General features: G+C 47.1%; 1 protein-coding gene and 1 long non-coding RNA gene across 2 annotated transcripts in view; one reads left to right on the top strand and one right to left on the bottom strand.

The window, feature by feature from the left end:
- Ahnak (AHNAK nucleoprotein) overlaps positions 1-21,195 on the top strand; it is an 86,957-nt gene that overhangs the window by 30,482 nt on the left and 35,280 nt on the right. The window contains exon 5 of the mRNA XM_075973452.1: positions 17,034-17,133. Coding sequence (XP_075829567.1) covers positions 17,034-17,133 — 100 coding nt within the window. The remainder of the gene's footprint in view (positions 1-17,033; positions 17,134-21,195) is intronic.
- LOC142851071 (uncharacterized) lies at positions 17,892-20,200 on the bottom strand. Its single transcript, XR_012910734.1, has 3 exons — positions 19,994-20,200; positions 19,378-19,467; positions 17,892-18,377 (listed from the first exon to the last, which is right to left on the bottom strand). It is a non-coding gene; the product is annotated as an uncharacterized LOC142851071 (long non-coding RNA).

Below are 21,195 nucleotides of genomic sequence, written 5' to 3' on the forward strand. Positions count from 1 at the left end.
AGTGCTTGGCTGTTATGCATGAGAGCCTGGGTTCAGTCCCCAGAAACTCCTAAGACCCAGCGTACTGGTTCATAGCTGCAATCGCAGTGCACGGAGTTGGAGGCAGAGGGATCCTTCCTTCCTTCCTTCCTTCCTTCCTTCCTTCCTTCCTTCCTTCCTTCCTTCCTTCCTTTCTTTCTTTCTTTTGTATTTTTGAGACACGCATTTGTGTTTTGAGATACTGTAGCCAAGTATCTGAGGCTGTCCTGGAACTCACTGAGCAGACTTCCTGTCTCAGCATCTTGGATGTTGGGGCTACAAGTGTGAGCTATCACATCCAGAGATGGGGTCTACCCATCTACACTGTTGGGAAGAAACAACTGGGATATGGGAAAGGTTCCCTGGGCAGAACTACCCAAACTGTCCAATTGTACACCAGTTCATTTATTTTTAGTTTGGGGAAGGGGAGGTGTAGAGTAGTGTGGTGTGGAATGTCCACTTGTTCAGTAAATACTTTTTGAGCACATGGCTAGACACTGGCCAAGGCCAGTGTTTTCAAAATCCTCCTCTACTGACCAAATCATATGATGTGTGTAAAAATCCAGAATGCTTGGAACTCTGAAAAGTGGGTGGGTTTAGGGGAAGTGACTCATCTAGTGGAGATGATGAGGCTCTTACGTCCTCTAGGCGATAGCTAATTGGCTGGGACAGTTTGGAGTCCTGGGTAGGATGGGTAGGTAGTAACTCGTCACTTGACCTTAAGGAACCACTCAGGAGTTTTCCATCAGGCTCGGGCTGGAGGCAGTGACTACAGAATGGGGGGGGGGGGTCTCCATCTTGCAAGGGCCATCACCACAGAAGGAGCAGCAGGAAAGGAGACATAAAGGGTTGGAGGGAACCTCGGTCCTGCTTCTTCCTCTGGACGGCTGGGATCACAGCCCTGTACGCTGCCTCTCTGGTGTAGGCAGTGCTGGGGCTTGAACTCACTATGAACCTCCAGTAGGTTAGGCTGACACCGCCCAATGTGCTACATCCCCAGATGTGATAATTGCATTCAGAGTTAACTATACAGTAAAAAGGGCAGTTTGGACTGGTGAAATGGCTCAGTTGGTAACCGGTTGCTGCCGAGCCTGACGACCTGAGTTTAATCCCTGGGACTCACATGGTAACAGGAGAGAACTGACTCCTGCAGGTTGTTCTCTAACTTCCACAAGCGCGCGCACACACACACACACACACACACACACACACACACAATGTAAGAAGGGGGGTTAAGTTTAAAAAAGGAAAAAGAAAAGACAATTTCCTTGGGGTAACACAGAATTTTCTCATTTCCAAAGGGACTGGAAGATATCGCAGTGTTCCCAAGATCCTCAAAAGAGTACTAGCCTGGGAATCACTGGGGTTAGTCTCCCATGTTGGGTACACTAGGGTCCATTGTGAGCCTCTCTTTACTTCCTGGTAATCTGGACAAGGCATTAGAACTTCCAGTTCTGGCCAGTTCCCACAGTCCATGATTTCTTCGGAAGCAGGCTGGAGAGTTAGGTGGATGGGACATTTTGGGTGAAAAGAAAGGTATGGTTGTAATACTGAGTAATGATTTTCCTTGTGGCAGGAAATTGTCTGAAATTTTTTTTGAGCAGAAGTGTCAGTGTTGAAATATAGCTAAGTCTCCAGCCTCCCAGACCAAAGTGGCAGCCCCCAGCAGGACTTGCACGAGGCTCATGCACACATCCCGTTTCAGAGGGCCACCTAAACCGTGAAGTTAGGAAATGCAAGCCAGGAGACTCAGCTAAGCATGCAGCTGAAGGTGCTGCTTCTTCCTCTCACTATCAAACACCCTTTCTCCCCCAGGGTCTCACTACGTAGTGCTGACTGGCCCAGAGCTGTTCCTTATGATACATCAGGTGATGCATTTCGGGGGTTGGGGGGAGGACACTCCCAGAAGTAAGGTTGGGTGCGTTTTAGCTCATCCTTCAGAAGGCACATGAGTGTGCTAGCTCCATTTAAGTAGGAGCTTGCCAGACATCTTCCTTGTAATCTTGCCATGTTTTCTCCTCCAGAATTAACAAGTAAATCTAAGTTTTCAAGCCAGAAGTCCATGTTTGGGCAAGCTTATTTCTCAAGTGTGCTCTAAAGGCTGGTGGCATGCTTGGCCTTGGCATGGTCTCTGGTTGGGGATTTAGAAAATGGGGCTCTGGCCTAGGGCTCTGCCGCACACAGCAGCTTTCTGTCTCTCCTCACGAGGACAAAGAATTCTGTGCATGAATGCTTGCCTCAGAGCTGGAATACCATGAGCTGTTTACCAGCCTCTGAACCGCCCCGTGGCGTCAGGCAGCTTCAAGGGCCTCCTGAGGCCGAATACTCCTTGCAGAGTAGCAGCCTTGTGCCGCAGCAAATGTGTGGGGGACGTTTTGCTGAGGAGGGTGGTTTCAGTTCCCCATAAATGCCTCTGGTTTTTTTCCACAACAACTTTGAGGTCTGGCAGGCGGTGGAAGACTTTCCAGTAGGAGGGCTGAGATGGGAAAGGGTTACAGATGGAGAATCCTTCTTTTTTTTTTCTCTCTTTGGACAGACAGGTCCTTCTAGTGCACAGCATGCTTTATCTCAGAACATCTCACCCTGTGTTCTCGGCTCCACCCAGGAAAGCAGGCACGACCCACTCCATCGCACAGTCCAGAGAGGCAAGGCTTTCATTTGTGAACACAGCAGTGTGAACTCAGCTCAGAGCCTGGAAGGGGTGACCCTGCCTAGGGAATTCAAAGCTTTTAGACTTTAGAAGCAAATTGCTTTTCTTTCCTATGATAGTTCCCTAAAGGAAGGATGGCTTAATTTTGAGAAGGGGGTCATGAAGAAACAGGAAGTGCCTCTTGAAATCTGTTGGATCTTACACATTTTCTCATCTCTGAAAGTATTAAGGTACTACTAATAAAAACTAGAGCCAAGAATGATGGACCACGCCTTTAACCCCAGCACCAGGCAGGTTGAGCTCTCTGATCAAGGCCAGCCTGGTTTACACAGTGGGCTCTAGGTGAGCCAAGGCTACGGGGTGAGACCTTGTCTCAAAACAAAGAAAATAAATAACAAAATAACAGAACCTAAATAACTGGGGCTGGAAAGGTGACTCAGTAGTTAGGAGCATCCACTGCTCTTGCAGGTGACCTCGTTCAGCTCCCATATGGCCATCCGTCACCACCCGCCATTCCATTTCCTGGGGATCTGACACCCTTCAGCCTTCCCGAGATGCATGCATTTATACAATGCACACACACTCATGAAGGTTCACAGACATATACTAAGTCAAAACTCCAAATCCTGAATCCTGGGGCTAGAGAGATGGCTCGGTGGTTAAGGGCACTTGCTACTTCTCTGGAGGAGCTGGGTTTAGCTCCTAGCACCCACAAGTCAGGTCACAACGATCCAAAACTCTAATTCCAGAGGATCTGAAACCCGTTCTGACCTCGTATGGCACTGGACACACATGTGGTATATACGTGTATTCAAGCAATACACTCACACACATTAGAGAAATTTTAAAAACCAGCTATCAAATGCCAGGCAGTGTGGCACGCACCCGCAATCCCAACACTCTGGAGGCAGAGGCAGGTGATCTCTGAGTTTGAGGTTAACTCCAGGACGACCAGAGTGACACAGAAAAACCCTGTCTCGGGGGGGAAAAGCTGTCAGTTCTGTGGGTTCCTATCTCTAGGACCCTGGGTAACCCATCAAAACTCTGGGTCAAGAGGCTGGGGATATAACTTGTTGGTAGAGTTCTTGCTTGCCATGTTCAATCCTCAGGACCCAGGTTAGGAGAGGTTGTGTCTATAAGTTGGGAAGAAGGGAATGGTGTGATATTTCTCTTACAGCATTGTGAGAATGATTGTGAAATAACATACATATTTTCTTCCTAAAACTCCAACTTCTGTTGCATGAAAAATTAACATACGGCGTGCTCGGGATATAGTAAATATTGCATGAGCTATTCCTATGAACTGCTTGCTAGCTCTGTGTTAAGTTATGTTACACACAACTCCGTAAGGTGGGTACTAATTTTGTGCTGAATAGACAGGTTCAGACATTCTCACTGGAGTATATTCTGAGAAGCCCCATGAATTTATCAGCGTGTTGTTTCTACGACCAGGAAAGCTGGGTTAGTAAACCGTGTTCCAAGGCTTGGACCAGAGCTGGGGGAGGTTTTCCTAGCAGGGAGGCATCAGGAGTGAAAGCGAGGAGTGACGGAGGGAGGCTCAGCAGGGCGAGGCTAGGAGGAGCAACAGGAAGGGCGGGAACTCAGAAATCTGAGGCCCCAGCGGCACGCGTGTCAGGATCAGCCCTGGAAGGCAAAGACTGAGCAGTGAGGCCTTGACCCAGGCTTGGCCTCCTGGGCAGCTGACAGTCTCTTCCTTAGGCCTCCTACCCGGTGCTAGTCCCAGTCTTTCCTTCTATCCAGCTTTCACTCTTCCGTGGTACTAATGAGCAAGAGACTACAAGGGACCTGAATGTATTAGTTAGCCCCGCCCTCTGGTTCCCGGATCCCCGCACACGCCCTTGAGGATGGAGCATTGCTCTGGCCAATCTGGGGCCCTGGGAGGCTGAGCCCCGGTTCTGGGGGAGGGTCTGGAAAGGGGGGCTTGCACACAGGGATTGGGAAGAGGAGAGAGTTGCCCCCAAGCGTGGTGTTTCACCGCATATCTCTGCACCTGCCATGCTTGCTAGACTCCAGAATGAGAATCAGCCAACACACTGCAGTATGAGCAGGGTCTCCATGCTTCCTGAGTGGGATGGGACAGTTCCACCTACCATGGGTTTCATGGCCCGAGGGTAAAAACCTAGACACCTAAAAACTCTTCATTCCACAGACTATAACCTAGAACTAGGAAACAAGTCAAAATCCAAGGGGGAAGCCAGGACAAGAATGGATTAGTAAAAACCAGGGTGGAAGAACCAAGACAGGGTGAGGAGTGTAGAGAAGGAAGACGAGAAAAAGGAAGAAGAGGGTTAAGGGTGTGACTCAGCGGTCTACTGTGTGCAAACGTTGGCTTTATTCCTTACCAAGGGGACAGCCCCAAGGGGTGGCTTCCGAGGGTTGAGCCCCGCCTTTCCCGGAGCCACAAATAAAGTAAATCAGAGCTCTTGCAACATCAAGGCACGTTTTTTGCTCTAACCCCAAAGCAAATGATCTGACACCCTCACCTCTACCCCACCTCTGCAATCTGACTGTCGGTGTCCAGGGAATAAGGGAGCCCAGACTCTGGAAGGAACTGCAGCCACTTTCAGCCAAATGGCCAATCCTCGAATTAACCCGAGTTCTGTCATCGTTTTTTTAGGCAGATTTTTTTTCATCTTTTTAGACCTGGCTGCATTGAAGCAATGGACCAGGCCGAGGGCCAAACAAGACTGGGTATAGGGCATTGGGTAAACACAGAAAAAGACTAGCAGGGACCAATCGAAGCTGCTCCATGTGGTTTACGTTTCATGCCTTGCCTCTGGGACTCTCTCTTACCTGGTGGCTTCTTCCTTTAACTCTTTGCCCTTGAACTCTAAGATGGAGCATCAGCCCCAACTTTTTCCTTTATCTGGACTTTGCAATATGACATTGTCTATGTCAGCCTCTTCGGCTTACACTTTTGAATGTTGGTATTAAAAAAGAGGGCTGTGGGGCTGAGGAGCGAGCTCACGACCTAAGTGCCTGCCGCTCATGCATTTAATTCTGCTGTCCAGAATCCAGGTAAGAGGTGGGCAAGGCCTTCCAGTCTGTAACCCTATCAGTAAGGATGGGGGTGGGGACAGAGGACTCCCCAGAGCTCTCTGGCCTGACAGCAGCCAGTTGGTGAGCAATGTCAAGTAAGAGACAAGGCAGAGATAGTTAGAGAAAGATAGAAAAGACTAAAGACCTAAAGATAGTTAGAAAAGACTTTGACTGCTGGCCTTCACGTGCGTGAGCATAGTCTTGTACCCACATGCACACGCACTCATGAATAAACATGTACACACGTATAAATACAGACAAATAATAGGAAAAATAGGACTCGTGTGTGGCCTGGGGATGTAGCATGCATGAAGTCCTGGGCTCACCGTACCACAAACCTGGGGTGGAGGCACACGTCTGAAGTCCCAGCCAGCATTCAGGAAATGGAGGCAGGAGAATCTGAAATTCAAGGTCATCCTTCCAGTAATAGCCTGGGCTGTTCTAGAAGGGGTGGGCTGCCCTTGGTGACGGTTTAAGACCCGTCTCCTGGAGTCTGACAGCTCTCATTGCCCAGCTGAAGTCACACTGGATTGCAGTATGGGCGTTTGGTCCCCTCCCTACCAAGGAGACCTTAGACCCCAAATGGAAAGCATTGAGCTTGTTCAGCCAGTGCAGTGTGGCCGGCTTTGTGTTTTCCCTGGGTGTGTGGTCTCTTCTGGGGTACATAGCTGCCAGGCAGCTGGTGCTCTGTCCCCTAGCTCACACAGCCAGACTGTGGGGAGGGCTGGAATGTGAAAAGCCAGGGGGAGAAGAATGATGGGACATTTTCTATTTGTAAGTCTGCGAGTTTGGCTTGCCACTTGAATTTCAAGTGGGCCCTTCAGGCAGATAGGGAAGTCAGGTGAGAGAGTGGAGGCAGTCGATTTGAATTGTCGAAATTCCTAGAAAATAAATTCTAGGGATTTCAACTGTAGGAGGAAGATAGCTCAGGTTGACTAAACTTCAGGCACATTTGCTGCAGGGGTGGGGCCTGGCGGTGGGGCCTGGCTGTGGGGAGGCTTTTGCTTTTTATCTGTTTGCATACCATGTTTCCCCTCAAATTATTTTGCCTATCGAATCATATCTAACAGACAAATTAAAGCTTTGAACTAAGGTTTTTATCTATCTATTTTTGTCCTAACTGAGCTGCGAATCTCTTCTGGAGGAAAAAAAAAACCCACTCCTTTTAAGTACTGTTTTTGGTTACTGCTCTTTGTTTGAAGTAATTACTGCCCTGGAAAGTGGGAAATAACAAATCGCTGGTTATCAGAAGGAAGTAAGCACTTTGGATCAGCCAGACGCCTGCCCTGGATGGCCACTCCAGACCCTGCCAATCGCCCAGGTACAAAGCCCGTACTGCATGTCCTGCAAACCCTCCCTTTCGTTGTTTCCAGAGGGGAAATGGTTGGATCCTGTGTGTCACTTGCTGTGTTCTTGTTATATAACCACGGAGAACCTTTGATAGGCTTTGCTGGTCTCAGGAGCAAGCACAGGAAAAAACATGGGAGTTGCGGCTTGTCTTCTATTCGCTGTGCCCTGACAGTGGGTTGAACTTGTAGGCTGGGGTGGATTTTCGAGCACTTGCTTAATACTCACTAGGAAGATTTAAAAGTTGCATGGGGGGGTAGGGTGGCTGGAGAGATGGCTCGTTGGCCAAGAGTGACTCCTGCTCTTCTTGAGGACCCAAGATTGGTCCAGCACCAACATTCAGTGGCTAACATCCATCTGCAACTCAGGGTCCAGGGGATCTGACCCCCTTTTCTGGCCTCCTTGAGTACCTGAACTCATGTGGCATATACTCACACAGACACATACATACCAATTAAAAAAAACTTAGTGCGGTATGGTAGCACACACTTTAATCCTAGTACTCTGGAGGCAGAGGGAGGTGGCGCTCTGGAAGTTTGGGGCCAGCCTGATCTACACAGCAAGTTCCAGGACAGGCAGGGTTATATAGTGAGACCCTGTCTCGAAAAACAAAAACAAAAGAGCGGCTGAGAATGCTGTAGTGGGGCAGCTTGCCTGTTGACTTATGCAGAGAAGCAAGCCTTATAGAGGCGCCTCAGCTTGCCCATACCTAGTCAGGACCCAGGGAACCCTTGGCCCCTCAGATTCCCCCTACTTTTTATTGTGATAGTTGTCAGTTTTGGCAACCTTCAGACTAGCCTTGCCAGTCACTCTCAGCTTGTTCCAGCATTCTTTTTTTTTTTTTTTTTTTGGTTTTTCGAGACAGGGTTTCTCTGTAGCTTTGGTGCCTGTCCCGGAACTAGCTCTTGTAGACCAGGCTGGCCTCGAACTCCCAGAGATCCTCCTGCCTCTGCCTCCCGAGTGCTGGGATTAAAGGTGTGCACCACCACTGCCCGGCTTGTTCCAGCATTCTTAACCTGCACTCTCGAGCCGCCCGGCTTTGGTGCAAGCTTCTCTTCTTTCATCCCTTGGGTTTCAGCTTCAGGGACATTTCCCTTGGAAGCCTGCCCTGGTTCCTCTATCTTCCCCAACTATTCTGTGTGCTCTTGTTACTCTGGTTTTCTGTTCAGTGCTGCTTATATTCAGTTATCAGTGACAGAGTTTGGCAGTCTGCCTCCCCCATCAGGCTGTCAGCTTTGAGGGATGCTGCGTTCTTTTTTTTCTTTTTTCTTTTCGTCTTTTCAAGACAGGGTTTCTATGTGTAACTCTAGCTGTCCTGAAACTTGCTCTGTAGATCAGACTGGCCTCAAACTCAGAGATCTGCCTGCCTCTGTCCCCAGAGTGCTGTGATTAAAGGCGTGCGCCACCACTGCCCAGCTGATGCTGCGTTCTTGTTTATCATTTTATCTCTGGCATAGTGCCAAGCACATGGCTCGTGGCACCCAGCACATGGCAGAAACTCTAACAGCCACCAAGTCACTATCTTATCACTGCACACACGTCCCCTCAGCAGCATGTACACCTGTTTCCCGACTGTCCCTTGCGGCGTAATCTTGGAGGTATTTTCCTAGATCCAGAATGAGAACAAATACATATAAAGAGAAGCTGAAAAACAAACACCAGGACGGCTGTTTTCCTTTTCTTCTTCTCAGAGTTATCGTTGAGCTTTTTGCAGGCCAGCTGCTTCCCTTGAGCTGCGGGAGTGTGAATTCAGCTGTGGTCAGGAATGCCAAGTCTACAGTCTGTTTGGTGCCACCCCTCAGATCTGCACTAGTCTAGCTTCCAGAATGGCAAGTGGGTAGAAAGGAGGTCAGGGAGAAGCTTGGAGACACAGGGAGCGAGGGCCTAAGGTCTGAGAAGGTGGGAAGGTCTGCCACAGGAGAAGGGCAGGTGGAAGAAAGTCATCAGCTGGGTCCCAAAGTACTGGCAGGCATCTGACATGCTGCTCGTGGCTCAGTTAGCGAAGTGTGGTTTGGATTTTTCTGTTGCTCTTCCGTTATTTTCATTTTTTTTTACCAATTATTAAAAGAAAAAATAGAGTCAGGAATGGTGGCACATGCCTTTAATCCTAGCACTGTTGAGTGAGAAGAAGGCAGAGCTCTGTGAATTCAAGGTCAGCTCTGTATACATCAAAAGTTCCAGCCAACTAGAGTTTTGTAGTAAGATCCCGGCTTAATGCCACCCCTCTCTAAAAAAACAAAAAACAAAAAAACAAGCTAGGGCTAGAGAGATGGCTCAGAGGTTAAGAGCACTGGCTGCTCTTCCAGAGGTCCTGAGTTCAATTCCCAGCAACCACATGGTGGCTCACAACCATCTGTACTGAGATTTATCGCCCTCCTCTGGTGTGTGTGCATACATCGAAGCAGAATGTTGTATACATAATAAATAAATAAATTTTTAAAAAAAACAAGCTACAATGGTGGTATGCACCTGTAGCTCCAGCTAATTGGAAGGTTGAGGCAAGAGGATTACTTGATGCCAGGAGTTTAAGACAAGCTTGAGCAACAAAGCAAGACCCTGTCTCCAAACACGATAGGGGCTGGAGAGATGGAGAGGATCAAGGTTCAGTTGCCAGAACCCACATCATGACTCATAGCCATCTGTAAGGCCAGGGGATTGGATCCCCTCTTTTGGCCTCTGAGGGTACCAGGTATGCACATGGTATGCAGACATATATGCAGGTAAAATACTCAGATACATTAAAATAAATACATATTTAAAACAAAACGATCTCTTCAAAAAAATCAAATTGTGTATGTGAGTGTGTGTATGTTCTCACTTGCACTGGAATGCCTGTGTAGGCCAGACGAGGTATTAGATTTTCTGAACCAGGAATTACAGGTAATTGTGAGCTGCCTGATGTGGGTGCTAGAAACCAAATTCAGATTTTGTAAAAGAGTAGTAAGTGTTCCTAACCACTGAGCTATCTCTCACCCCTGCTGTGGAATATTAGTTGAAGATGTGTTACATTCATTTATGCTGTGGAACATTTGTTTAATGATGCAAAGATGTGTTCCATTCTTTTATGATGTATTTGTTTTAACTCTGTGGAGCTGTGTACTTTGCCTGCCTAAAACACCTGATTGGTCTAATAAAAAGCTAAATGGCCAATAGCTAGGCAGGAGAGGGATAGGCAGGGCTGGCAGTCAGAGAGAATAAATAGAAGGAGAAAAAGAGAGGAACAGAAAAAGAAGAGGAGGACATCAGGGGCCAGCCATCCAGGTACACAGCAAACCATGGAGAAAAAAACAAAAAAAGGTATATAAAAAGGTAAAAAGCCCCAAAGATAGAATAATGTAAGAAAAGCTGACTAGAAATAAGGAAAGCTAAGGTTAGGCATACATAAGAATAAGCCTCCATGCGTTTGTTTGGGAGCTGGGTGGCAGACCCCCAAAGAGGAGTCAAGAACAACAAAAAAGAAAAACACAGAAAAAACCAAAACAATAACAACAACAAGCACACACACACACACACACACACACACACACACACACACACACCATAAATAAACATCTGGGTATAGTGCCCAAGGCTTATAAATCCACTGCTTGGGAGATAGAGGTAGAAGAATCATGAATTCAAGGCCATGCTGTTCTACATAGTAAGACCTTGTTTCAACATACGAATGCACACACACATACACGTGAATCTTTTTTTTTTTTTTGAGATAGGGTTTCTCTGTGTAACAGCTCTGCCTGTCCTGGAATCACTTTGTACACCAGGTTGGTGTTGAACTCACAGAGATCCGTCTTCCTCTGGCCCACAAGTGCTGGAATCAAAGGTGTGCACCACCACTGCCCAGTAGCGCGTGCATCTTTCAGTGAGATGAAATTCTGAGTGGTACTCCAAATGTGTATATATTTTTTTAAAATTTTATTTCCTCCACTGTGTGTATGCATGTATGTGTGAATGTATGTAGTATATGAGTGTGTCATGTATGCAACATACATTGGTGAGGTGTGACATACGTGGAGGCCAGAAGAGGACATCTAGTTTCCTGCTGTCACTCTCTGCCATATGCCCTTGAGACAGTCTCTCCCTGAACCTGGAGCGCGACTGGCAGCCAGGGAAGCCCCAGCAATGCCGTCTCTGCTCCTGACCATGCGGGGGTTACAGGTGAGCGTGGACACGCAGGGTTTTACACGTGGGCTGCACATTTCAGCGCAGCCCCTCATGCTCGTGAAGCAGGCGCTGTTGCCCACCGAGCCATCGCCCCAGCCTCAGGTTTTGTTCTATTAAGACATTAAAATGAAACACTTTTATTTGTTCTCCCTTTCCTCCCTCCTTCCCGCCCTCTCACTCTTTCTTCCTCCTGAGTTTTCTGATTCCCAGAATGCGTTTCTGAAGTGATGGCTGGCCTTGCCTTTATTACAACTGATTGTCCCTTCCCCTTGCCTGCCCTCCAGTTCTTTTGGAGCCTGCCAAACACACGACAGTGACCAGGTTGCCAGTGTAGACCACTGCAGAATGAGACAAAGCCCTGCGTCTTTTGCTAGGAGGCATTTGGCTGTGACATGCTGGCATATGAGTGTAGAAAAATATTTGCAGTCTCCCTAACATATGTTTATGTTTCTCAGGTTGGGACAAAGTCCTTCTAAAAACAATCTTGAGGGCTGGGGATGCAGTTCCATTGGTAGAGTGACCGCCTACCATGCACGATACCCTGAGTTCAATTCCTAACACTTTACTGTATAAACCGGGCACAGTGGAGGTGCATACCTGTAATTCAAGCCATCCTCAGCTGCATAGACAGTTCAACACCAACCTGTGATACAAGAAACCTCGTCTTTAAGAAATGACTGGTCTGTGGATTTGTGCCGGCCTAGCATTTCCATTTCCTTGCCAGCTTCTTCAGCCTCCCCAGAGTTCTCCTGTGGGGTTCCCCTTCCACAGAAATTAAGCTTCTGCTGGCTAAAACTGAGATAAAAAGATTATTCACTAGGGCAATGGGAAGTCAGGAATCTCACCATTGATTCTTTTATCTCAAAGGGGAAACAAATGACTCTAAGATAATTCTTTAATTTGCTATCCAGTGTGGTCAGCCAGCTTTAGCAATCTAAAACCGACCTGGATTTTGCAACTCCCTGGAGCAATCAGACTGGCTGATCAGACGGGTCTATACAAGGACCTGCACGTAGGAATGAGAGGAACAGGTTCAAACCTGATTCGTTACATTCATGAAACTGTCTTCCCTAGCAACCATGGGTCTCCAGGCCAATCAGATTATGCCAGCCTTGCAGTACCCGTGTGAACCCACACTCAAAGAAGCTGGCTAGGCCAGGCTTAGGTGGGGCAACCAAAGCCTGTGAAGTGTGTGATTTGAGAGCTTCAGGACAGGCTGCTCTAGCCAGAAATATCTCCTCTACCAGCTTGTCAAGGGTGTCTGCAATTTCACCATCATGGAGCCATTTATCTTGTTTCCATGGCTTTCTCTTTGCCATCCCTCTCTTGGGTGCAGTTGGTCTGGGATACTTGATTTCATTAATCTCCCTTTCAGTAATATGGGTTCAATTAAACCATGTTTAATCTGTTGAGTAAGCTCAGTTCCACTTTCTAATATCGGGCCCCAGCACAGTCCATTTTGCCTACTCCAGTCCCTGTTCTGTTTGTTAAGATAGGAAGTAAAGTTTGAAGCTAGATGGCCTAGCGGGGGACAGGATGGCCGGAAGCAAGGGCCTGGGTACCGGCAGGCTTCGCTACGTGGATTTTCAGCACTATGAGGATTGGGTGGGCCTTGGTCCGGGACCTGATGGCTTATGAGGGGAGATGCTTGGCCAAACAGTTGGCCACTGCATGAACTCCTTCTCTTATGTTTGTGGCTTGTTCCACTTCCTTTCCTCTCATGTCTACTCTCTGTCCTCTCTTCCCCCTTGGTCATCCTCATTCTAGGTGTTCTCTTGCAGGTAGGGCCTTCTCATAAGACATTTCTAACAGACCAGAGCTTGGCCACCCATTCTCAGTCCCTCCCGAAGGTTGGGGAATGGCAAAAGAGTAGTGAGGCTGAAGATTCCTTAACTTGCACAACTGCTTGGAGCAGACCTGGAGACTGTTTCATGAGAGGCCAAACTGATGCTACACATTTGCAGTAAAGCCTGAAGCCCCTACCATCTCTTCCTCTCTCTGTGGCCACCACGAGATGGCCAGCGCCCACTTCTGCTTTATCTTGCCTTCAGGCATGTTTTATCTCCCCCTGTAGCTCTTCTAGACAGCTCGCCTTCCTCAAGGCTGTACCATAAACTCCACATTATTTTTCTTTTTGAGACAAGAGCTTATGTAGCTGAAGTTTGTTTTAAATTCCTGATCTTCCTGCCCCCGCCTCCTTAGTGCTGAGATTACAAGCATGCACTACCACACCGCTGACTGGCTGGAAACTCCATGCAGTCTGCAGTCTGCCCCCCCCTTTTACCAATTGTGTGTGTATGTGTGTATGTGATGTGAATGTGCACGAATGCATGTTTTTATGTGTGTGAACACACGTATATGGGTATGCATGTGTGGTGTGTGCAGGCCTGATTGTTTTGATTGACTTTCAACCTTATTAAGCCAGGGTCTCTCAAGCAAGCCCAGAGCATGATGTCCATGGTTAGTCTTGTTAGCCAGCTTGTTCGGAGTTTCCCCATTGCTGCCTTCTGAGACTGGGATCACAGACAGGCCGCCATACCTATCTGCCACTTATGTGGGTTTCTAGGGATCTGAACTCAGGTCCTCACTCTTGCACAGCAAGAGTTCTAACCACTGAGCATTCTTTCTACCTCTTCACATATTTAACAAATTCTTTACTTATCTAATCCACATGGGAAGTAGAAAAACACAAGGTCTTGTGCGTAAATTGGGAGTGTGGGGATCATGGGAGAGGGTGGAAAGGGAGAGAGGAGAAAGGGAAGATAGCAGAGAAAAATATATAGCTCAATAAAAACAATTTAAAAATTATTATTTTATGTGTGCGTGCCTGAGTATATGTCTGTGCACCTATGCATGCAAGGGCCTGGGGAAGTCAGAAGAGGCGTAGGACCCTTGGCCTGGAATTTCGGGTGGTTGTGAGCTGCCTCACGATTACATAGCAAGTCTCCAGAGCTGGAAGGGGTTAACATGTGAACAAAACGATTTGGCCTTGCTTGGCACATGGTCCGTGCTAATGTGTTTGCCCTTATTATTTCATTGTTGCTGCCGAAAGGGAAAAGCATTCCTTTCTTCTGTGGTTATTTGGACTTCTTCGGAGATGCATTTTGTAACTGAGAACTGAACAAATTGAAAGAAAAGAAACAGTTATCAAACACTTATCCAACCAAACTTTTTCTGGGAAAGCCATGATTGTTTTTTTGGAAAATATTTCATATCTGACTAATCTTCCAGGAATTTTGGAAATGTGGAATAAAGAATCAGTGTGATGGGACTAACCTATGCGCAGCTTTTTAAGAGCCTTGGATGTTTCATGCCATTTAAAACAAGATTTGTTTATTTTTGTTTTCTGTGTATGCATAAGTGCCTGCATGTGCGCATGTGCACTACGTGAATACAGGGCCCGTGGAACCCAGAAGAGGGTGTCAAATCCCCGGAACTGTAGATACAAATGATTATGAGCTGCCAAATGTGTGTGCTAGGGACCAAACTCTGGTCCCCTGCAAGAGTGGCAAGTTCTCCTAATCTTCTCCAGCCCATTAAACCACCTTTCCAGCTCGGATGCCATAAGTCGTTAAAGAGAGATGGAAACATTTAGTGGAAAGAGCATTTTAATATTTCATCCATCCATTCATTCGTTTGTCATTCCTCCAAGTCACAAGTATTTCCACAGTGCCCAGGCCCCATGTGAGGCTCTGGGATGCAGAGACTAGCAGCCTGCTGTTCTAGGCCATAGGGAAAGTGTCGCGAAGAATGCGCTAATTGCTTATGGTTAGGAAAAGTTTAAGTGGCTTCACTAACTGGGACAGGGCAGAAAGCCCATCTGTAGGGAGGACTTGCAAGTCAGGTAAGACACACACTTGGAGTGCAGGGCCTCAGCTCATCAGGTAAGACACACACTTGGAGTGCAGGGCCTCAGCCCATTCATCAACCTCTACGTTAGTTTTCTTTTGAGAGAGAGTAATTTAATTTTTCTTTTCCTTTTTTTTAAAATAAAGTTTTGTGTTTAAAAAGATGTAAGGATTTATTTTTTGTGTTCTTTTTTTTATTTATTAAAAATTTCCACCTCTTGTCCTCCTCCCATTTCCCTCCTCCTCCCCCTCCCTCTCCCCCTCCCTCTCCAGTCCTAAGAGCAGTCAGGGTTCCCTGCCCTGTGGGAAGTCCAAGTCCTCCCCCTTCCATCCAGGTCTAGGAAGGTGAACAAAGGATTTATTTATTTACTTTTATGCATTCAAGTGTTTTGCCTGAATGTATGTATGTGCACAATATGCGTGACTGGTGCCCAGGGAGGCCAGATGAGGGCTTGGAACCCCTGGAACTGAAGTTACCGACGGTGTGATGTGCTGTGAACGGAACCCAGAGCCTCAGAAAAAACAAGTGATCTTAACGGCTGAGCTGTCTCCAACCCCTGTGTTATTTTGAGACATGGTTTTATGCGCTGGAGAGATGATGGCTCAGCAGTTAAGAGACATGGTTTTATATAGCTAAGGCTGCCTCAAACTGGCTGTGTATCCAAAGATGACCTTGAACTCCTTATTCTCATACTTCTACCTCCTGTGTGCTCAGATGACCAGTGTAAGAGAAATTTCATAGGATGAAGGATTGGGGAGATGCCTGGAGGGTTAAGAGTACTTGCTCTCCAGTCATGAGGGCTAGCGTTCTAATCTCAGCATGCATGTAAGGAGCCAGGTGTCCCTGCAAATGCCTGTAACCCCAGCACTGTTGTTTTTCTAATTAGTTAAAAACAAAAACAACCGCCGGGCGTACGCCTTTAATCCCAGCACTCGGGAGGCAGAGGCAGGCGGATCTCTGTGAGTTCGAGACCAGCCTGGTCTACAGAGCTAGTTCCAGGACAGGCTCCAAAGCCACAGAGAAACCCAGTCTCGAAAAACCAAAAACAAAATAAAATTAAAAAAAAAAATAACCGAATGACTAGAGAATAATTCAAACCACACTTCATAGCTGAGAAAATGAACAGCCCAAATTCAGGAAGCGATCCTGCCTCAAAAGTAGAAGGCAGAGAATGATAGAAAAGGATGCCCAGCAGCCCCCCCAGGCCTTCTTGAGTATGCACAAGCTTGCATCTCTACCTGTGTGCATATACCTACACAGACCAGACACAAATAAATAAATGAATCTCTAAAATATTTTTCTAGAATGGCAGGGAAAGAGTAGCCTATTGAAACCATGGCTGGCAGCTAAGTTCTCCATGAGTTGACTTCCATGTTGCTGTCAGATGGACTCTGGCTATAGCTAGGAAATCCCAAGGCAATGTGGGCTTTCCTTTGTGATAGGATAGAGACAACCCCTGGATTGGAGATCTACCTCATAAGTCTTCAGGAACTCCTTGTGGAGTATAGCCTACTGGTTGTATGTCCCATGACATCTAGCTTAGAGATAGACAGAGAGAAAGGTTTCCATGGACAGTAACTGACCAGCTTGCTGGTCCAACACAAACTCCTTCTTCTTACACATGGTTCACAGTGTTGAACTGTGTCTTGTTTCTCTCCTTCTGCCCCTGTGAAGCCCTGAGGAGAGGGACTAGATCTGGTGATTGATGAACTGGAGACAGTGTCCCCTTTGTACGAAATTTCTGTGACTGTGAGCTCAGGGTCTTCTGCTGTCTTCTTGGTAGCCAGAGCTTCAGGCAAGGGTACGGCTGGCTGGGGAGGTGTGGGGAGTAGTTTGGGAAAGGTGTTTTCTATGATGTTCCGTACATCCTTGCAGTATATATCTGAGAAATGTTAACCCACGGGATGGTGTTGGGTGACTCTATAATCATCTTTATCCTTATCATCAGAGCACAGCACAGCCTTCAGCCCTGGACTGCAATGACGGGAATCAACCCAAGGAAGCCATCAATAAAGCTGGGGCAGCTTCAGTCCCCACCCCAGATGCAGGTGAGAGAAGTGGTGGGGACTGGGACAATGACAGCCTTCATGTTAGAGTGGCATAGTGTCTGCACGAGAAGGCCCAGGAAAGCACCGGCAGATTCCCTGACTTCTGGGGCTGTGGATGCCCGGCTGGGAAGGAGCCGGCTCGGGATGCCGGAGCGCAGAAATTCAAAACCTTCTCTCCATCATCCTTTAAAAATATTTTTCTTGTTTTTAATTATGTTATGTTATGTGTATGTGTCTGTGTGGGTATGGGTATGTGAATACAGGTACTGGTGGACAGAGGCGTTGGATCTTCTGGAGCAAGAGTTAGAGCTGGTTGTAAGTGGCCCAATGTGGGTGCTGGGAACTGAGCCCAGGTCCTCAGCAAGAGCAGCAAATTCTTTTAATTGATCCATCTCTCCAGTCCCCATGTTTTGGTTTTTACTATTTATGATAAAAGGTATTATTCTGTAGTCCAAACTGTTTCTAAACTTATAATGTAACTCAGGCTGGTCTTCAACTTGAGATCCTCCCAAGTGCTGGGTTTAACAGGTGTGGATCACTATGCCCCTTGGAGTCGCTTCCATTACCCTTCCACCTCTTACATATTCTGACACCTCTCAAGACTGCATGCAGCTGGGGCTGGGGCTGCACGGCAGAGAGCAGGTCTCAGCCCTTCTGCTTCAAGGGAGCACTACGGATGGCCCTCTCTTGTGAGTGTTTCCTGTGAATAATCACAGCTACTTTGTTTTCAAGACCACAACAGGGCCAAGGAAGGTGATATAAACCTTTAATCCCAGCACTTAGAGGCAGAGGCAGGTGGATCTCAGTGCATGCAAGGCCAGTCTGGTCTACATATGAAGTGCTGGTCATATCATGTACAGAGGACATGTTCCACGATAACCCTCTTTTCCTATAAGCTCACAAATGGCAGACTTCCCTACGGATTTATGGATTAATCTTGAGGTTCCATCACCCTCCCCACCACTCTGGACTCCGGATAACATTGGGGAGTCCACTGAATCTCAAGCCAGCCTACTTCCCCAAGCTCCAAGCTTGTACCTCTGGGGTGCCCAGCATTGTACTTTATCTCCTCCTGCTGTCGCCCCCGCCCTCCTGATTTCTGTGCTAACTTCTGGTCACCACAGGTTGCCCACATCCTTGACATCTGTGATGGCTGAGGTTTTCACTGCTGCCTGCAGACACCTCCTGTCTTCCTGTCTTAAATATTTTTCTTCCATGCCAGAGTGAGCTCGAAGAGTGTCCATCTAAAACAAACACACACACATACACAATCATATCATGTTGTTCTTTCTTGAGGTTCTCCAATGGCTCCTCACGACTTTCAGGGTAAAGTTCATGTCCTTAGCACTCAGGGTGACTTGTGATCCAGTTTCTGTTTCAGTGCCCCCTTATTCCCACAGGGCGTCTTACATTCCAGTCATGCTGGAGTGCTCACAGGTACCCAAGCCATGAGGCTGGGCCACACATCTGGTCTTCATGACATTCTTCCAATACCTTGCCTTTTTGTTAGTTGGTTTGCTTTTTATTTTTATCAGTACTGGGGATTGAATGTAGGATCTTGTGTACATGAGATAAGCCCTCTGCTGCCTGTCCACAGCCCCCGGCCCTCTTGTTATTTTTTCTTTTGAGATAGGATCTCATTAAGTTGTCCTGGTTATCCTGGAACTTTTAATCCTCCTGCCTTAGCCTCTCTAGTAGTTAGGAATTCATGTTTTCCCAACAACCTATGCTCTGAGTTTTTGATGATTCTCTCCCCCCCCATCCTGGCCCACCTGAGTCTCCAAGACTCTGTGTTTCCCAAGGTTCCTGGGCAAACTTGCATCAATTCCCACACTGCTGGACTACATGCTGGGTTGGGGGAGGGTCTGCAAAGAATGCCTGGTAAACAAAATGAGCAAAAGATGGCAAGAGCCGCTGGCTGGCTTCCTGGAGCTCATGGTACCCTCTTGCTCTTGGGAGCAAGTTTGATTTCTTGTGGTATTTGCCTTCCTAAGAAGGTGTTTGTTTCTTCTTCAGTTTATTTCATCATTGATTAAGTATCCTGGGATTTAAAGGGGTTTAGTATTAGATCCCTGCCCTTAAACGACCCGAATTCTGGACAAGTGTGAGTCAGTTCTCTCCTCCCACCATGTGGGATTCAGGGATCAAAGTCAGGTCCTAAGCCAAGATGGAAGTTATTGCCTTTACCCATCTCACCAGCCCCATGTGCTTTGACTGAAGCTACAGGAAGAGGGTTGCGCTTACCTTTACAGGGATGTCTCTCTCACTTGATCATGGATGCTTCCTTAGAAACTGATTTGCACTGGGTGTGGGGTTATCTTTAAACTCCTAGGACTAGGAAGGCAGAGACAGGAGGATTGCTGCAGGTTCTAGGTTATCCTGGTTTATATAGCAAGTACCTATGTGCCAGCCTGGGCTATCTATCAAGAGCCTATCTCAAAAACAAAACTCAAATAAACAACAACCAAATAAGGAAAGTAGCGATGTTCATTAGGCAAAAGGATTGCTATGAATTCAAGGCCTATCTGGGTTACAAACAAGTTCAAAGGCAAGCCTTGGGTATATACATACCAGGACTGTCTCCAATACACACACACTCACACTCATGCACACACTCACACACTGTAGCAAACACATATACTCTCACACACACTGTCTCAGACACACTTTCTCTCCCTCCCTCCCTCCCTCCCTCCCTCCCTCCCTCCCTCCCTCCCTCCTTCCCTCCCTCCCTCCCTGTCTCTCTCTCATAGCCTCAAACAAAGGAAGAGAATAGCTTATGTGTCCTCTCTCTTTTGGACTTGGAAGCTGGATATTTGTGTAAACACGGCTTCTTTTGGATTCCAGAAATAAGCCTTACCTGCCCTGCCATTTGCTTCCAGATCAAAAAGGGATTTTTGGCATTTCTCTGAGATCTGAAAACCAGCTTGCATAGAAGAGAGCTTGCGTTTGGTCAGCTGTGGTCAGTTATTTTGGCAAAAGAGTAGCAAGTCAGTCCATGGAGCCACTTCTAGACCTTGAGAGCCTTGTGATTCTCTGCCTGGTCAGTCTGTGGCTTCAAGGCTAATAGACATTTCGAGGGTGAGATGTTAGGGCGTGGAAGCTCCAAATAAGGCCCACGCAGCCGCAGCCCTGACTGTCCTGCTTCAAGGGCAAGGGACAGACCTGAGGTTCCCTGGGCTCCAGTCTGGTTTCAGTTGTTGTAACCCTGGGCACGCTAAAGTTTGTTTGCTTTTTCTTTCTGTTTATTTATTTTTAAACAGGGGCGGGGTCTTCACGTGCAGCTCAGGTTGGCTTGGAGCTTGTGATCCTCCTGCCCCCACCTCCGGAGTACTAGGATTACTGCCACACCCAGTTCATTTTATATTTAAGTTCCTGAGTCATACTCACACTGTGACCTAGGTAAACGTTTTAAAAACAACAAAATCATTTTAACTTGATTGTTTTCACTATGAGTGACTGAACCCAGGGCCTCGCAGTTGCCAGGCAAGCATTCTACCATTGAGTTACATACCCTGCCTCTCTTTCTTCTTTTTTCCTTTTTCTTTCTTCTTCTTCTTCCTGTTTATATATTATTTATCTATTTGAAAAGGTCTCTTGGAATTCAGACTAGCCTTGATCTCATTTTGTAGCTGACGGTGACCTGAGGTTATTGGCAAGGCTGGCCTTGAACTCCTGATCCTCTCGCCTCTACCTACTGAATGCTGGGGTTATAGCATGAATCATCACGTCTGGTTTATTTATCGGTGGTCATTGACTCTGTGCATGCTAGGCAAGCACTTTATTCCAGCTCCAAGTCCTGTCTTTAACTTTTTATTTTGAGACAGGGTTCCACTAATTTGAACTCATTTTGTAGCCCAGACAGATTGTGAATCCTTCTGTCTTAGCCTCCTGAGTGGCTGGGACACTAGGTCTGGCTTACAATTTATTCTGCTTCTTTTTTTTTAAAGATTTATTTATTTGAGAGAGAGAGAGAGAGAAAGAGAGAGAGAGAGAAAGAGAGAGAGAGAAAGAGAGAGAGAGAGAAAGAGAGAGAGAGAAAGAGAGAGAGAGAAAGAGAGA

Source organism: Microtus pennsylvanicus, chromosome 5, assembly GCF_037038515.1.
Source record: "Microtus pennsylvanicus isolate mMicPen1 chromosome 5, mMicPen1.hap1, whole genome shotgun sequence".
In the NCBI taxonomy this organism is placed as follows: Eukaryota; Metazoa; Chordata; class Mammalia; order Rodentia; family Cricetidae; genus Microtus; species Microtus pennsylvanicus.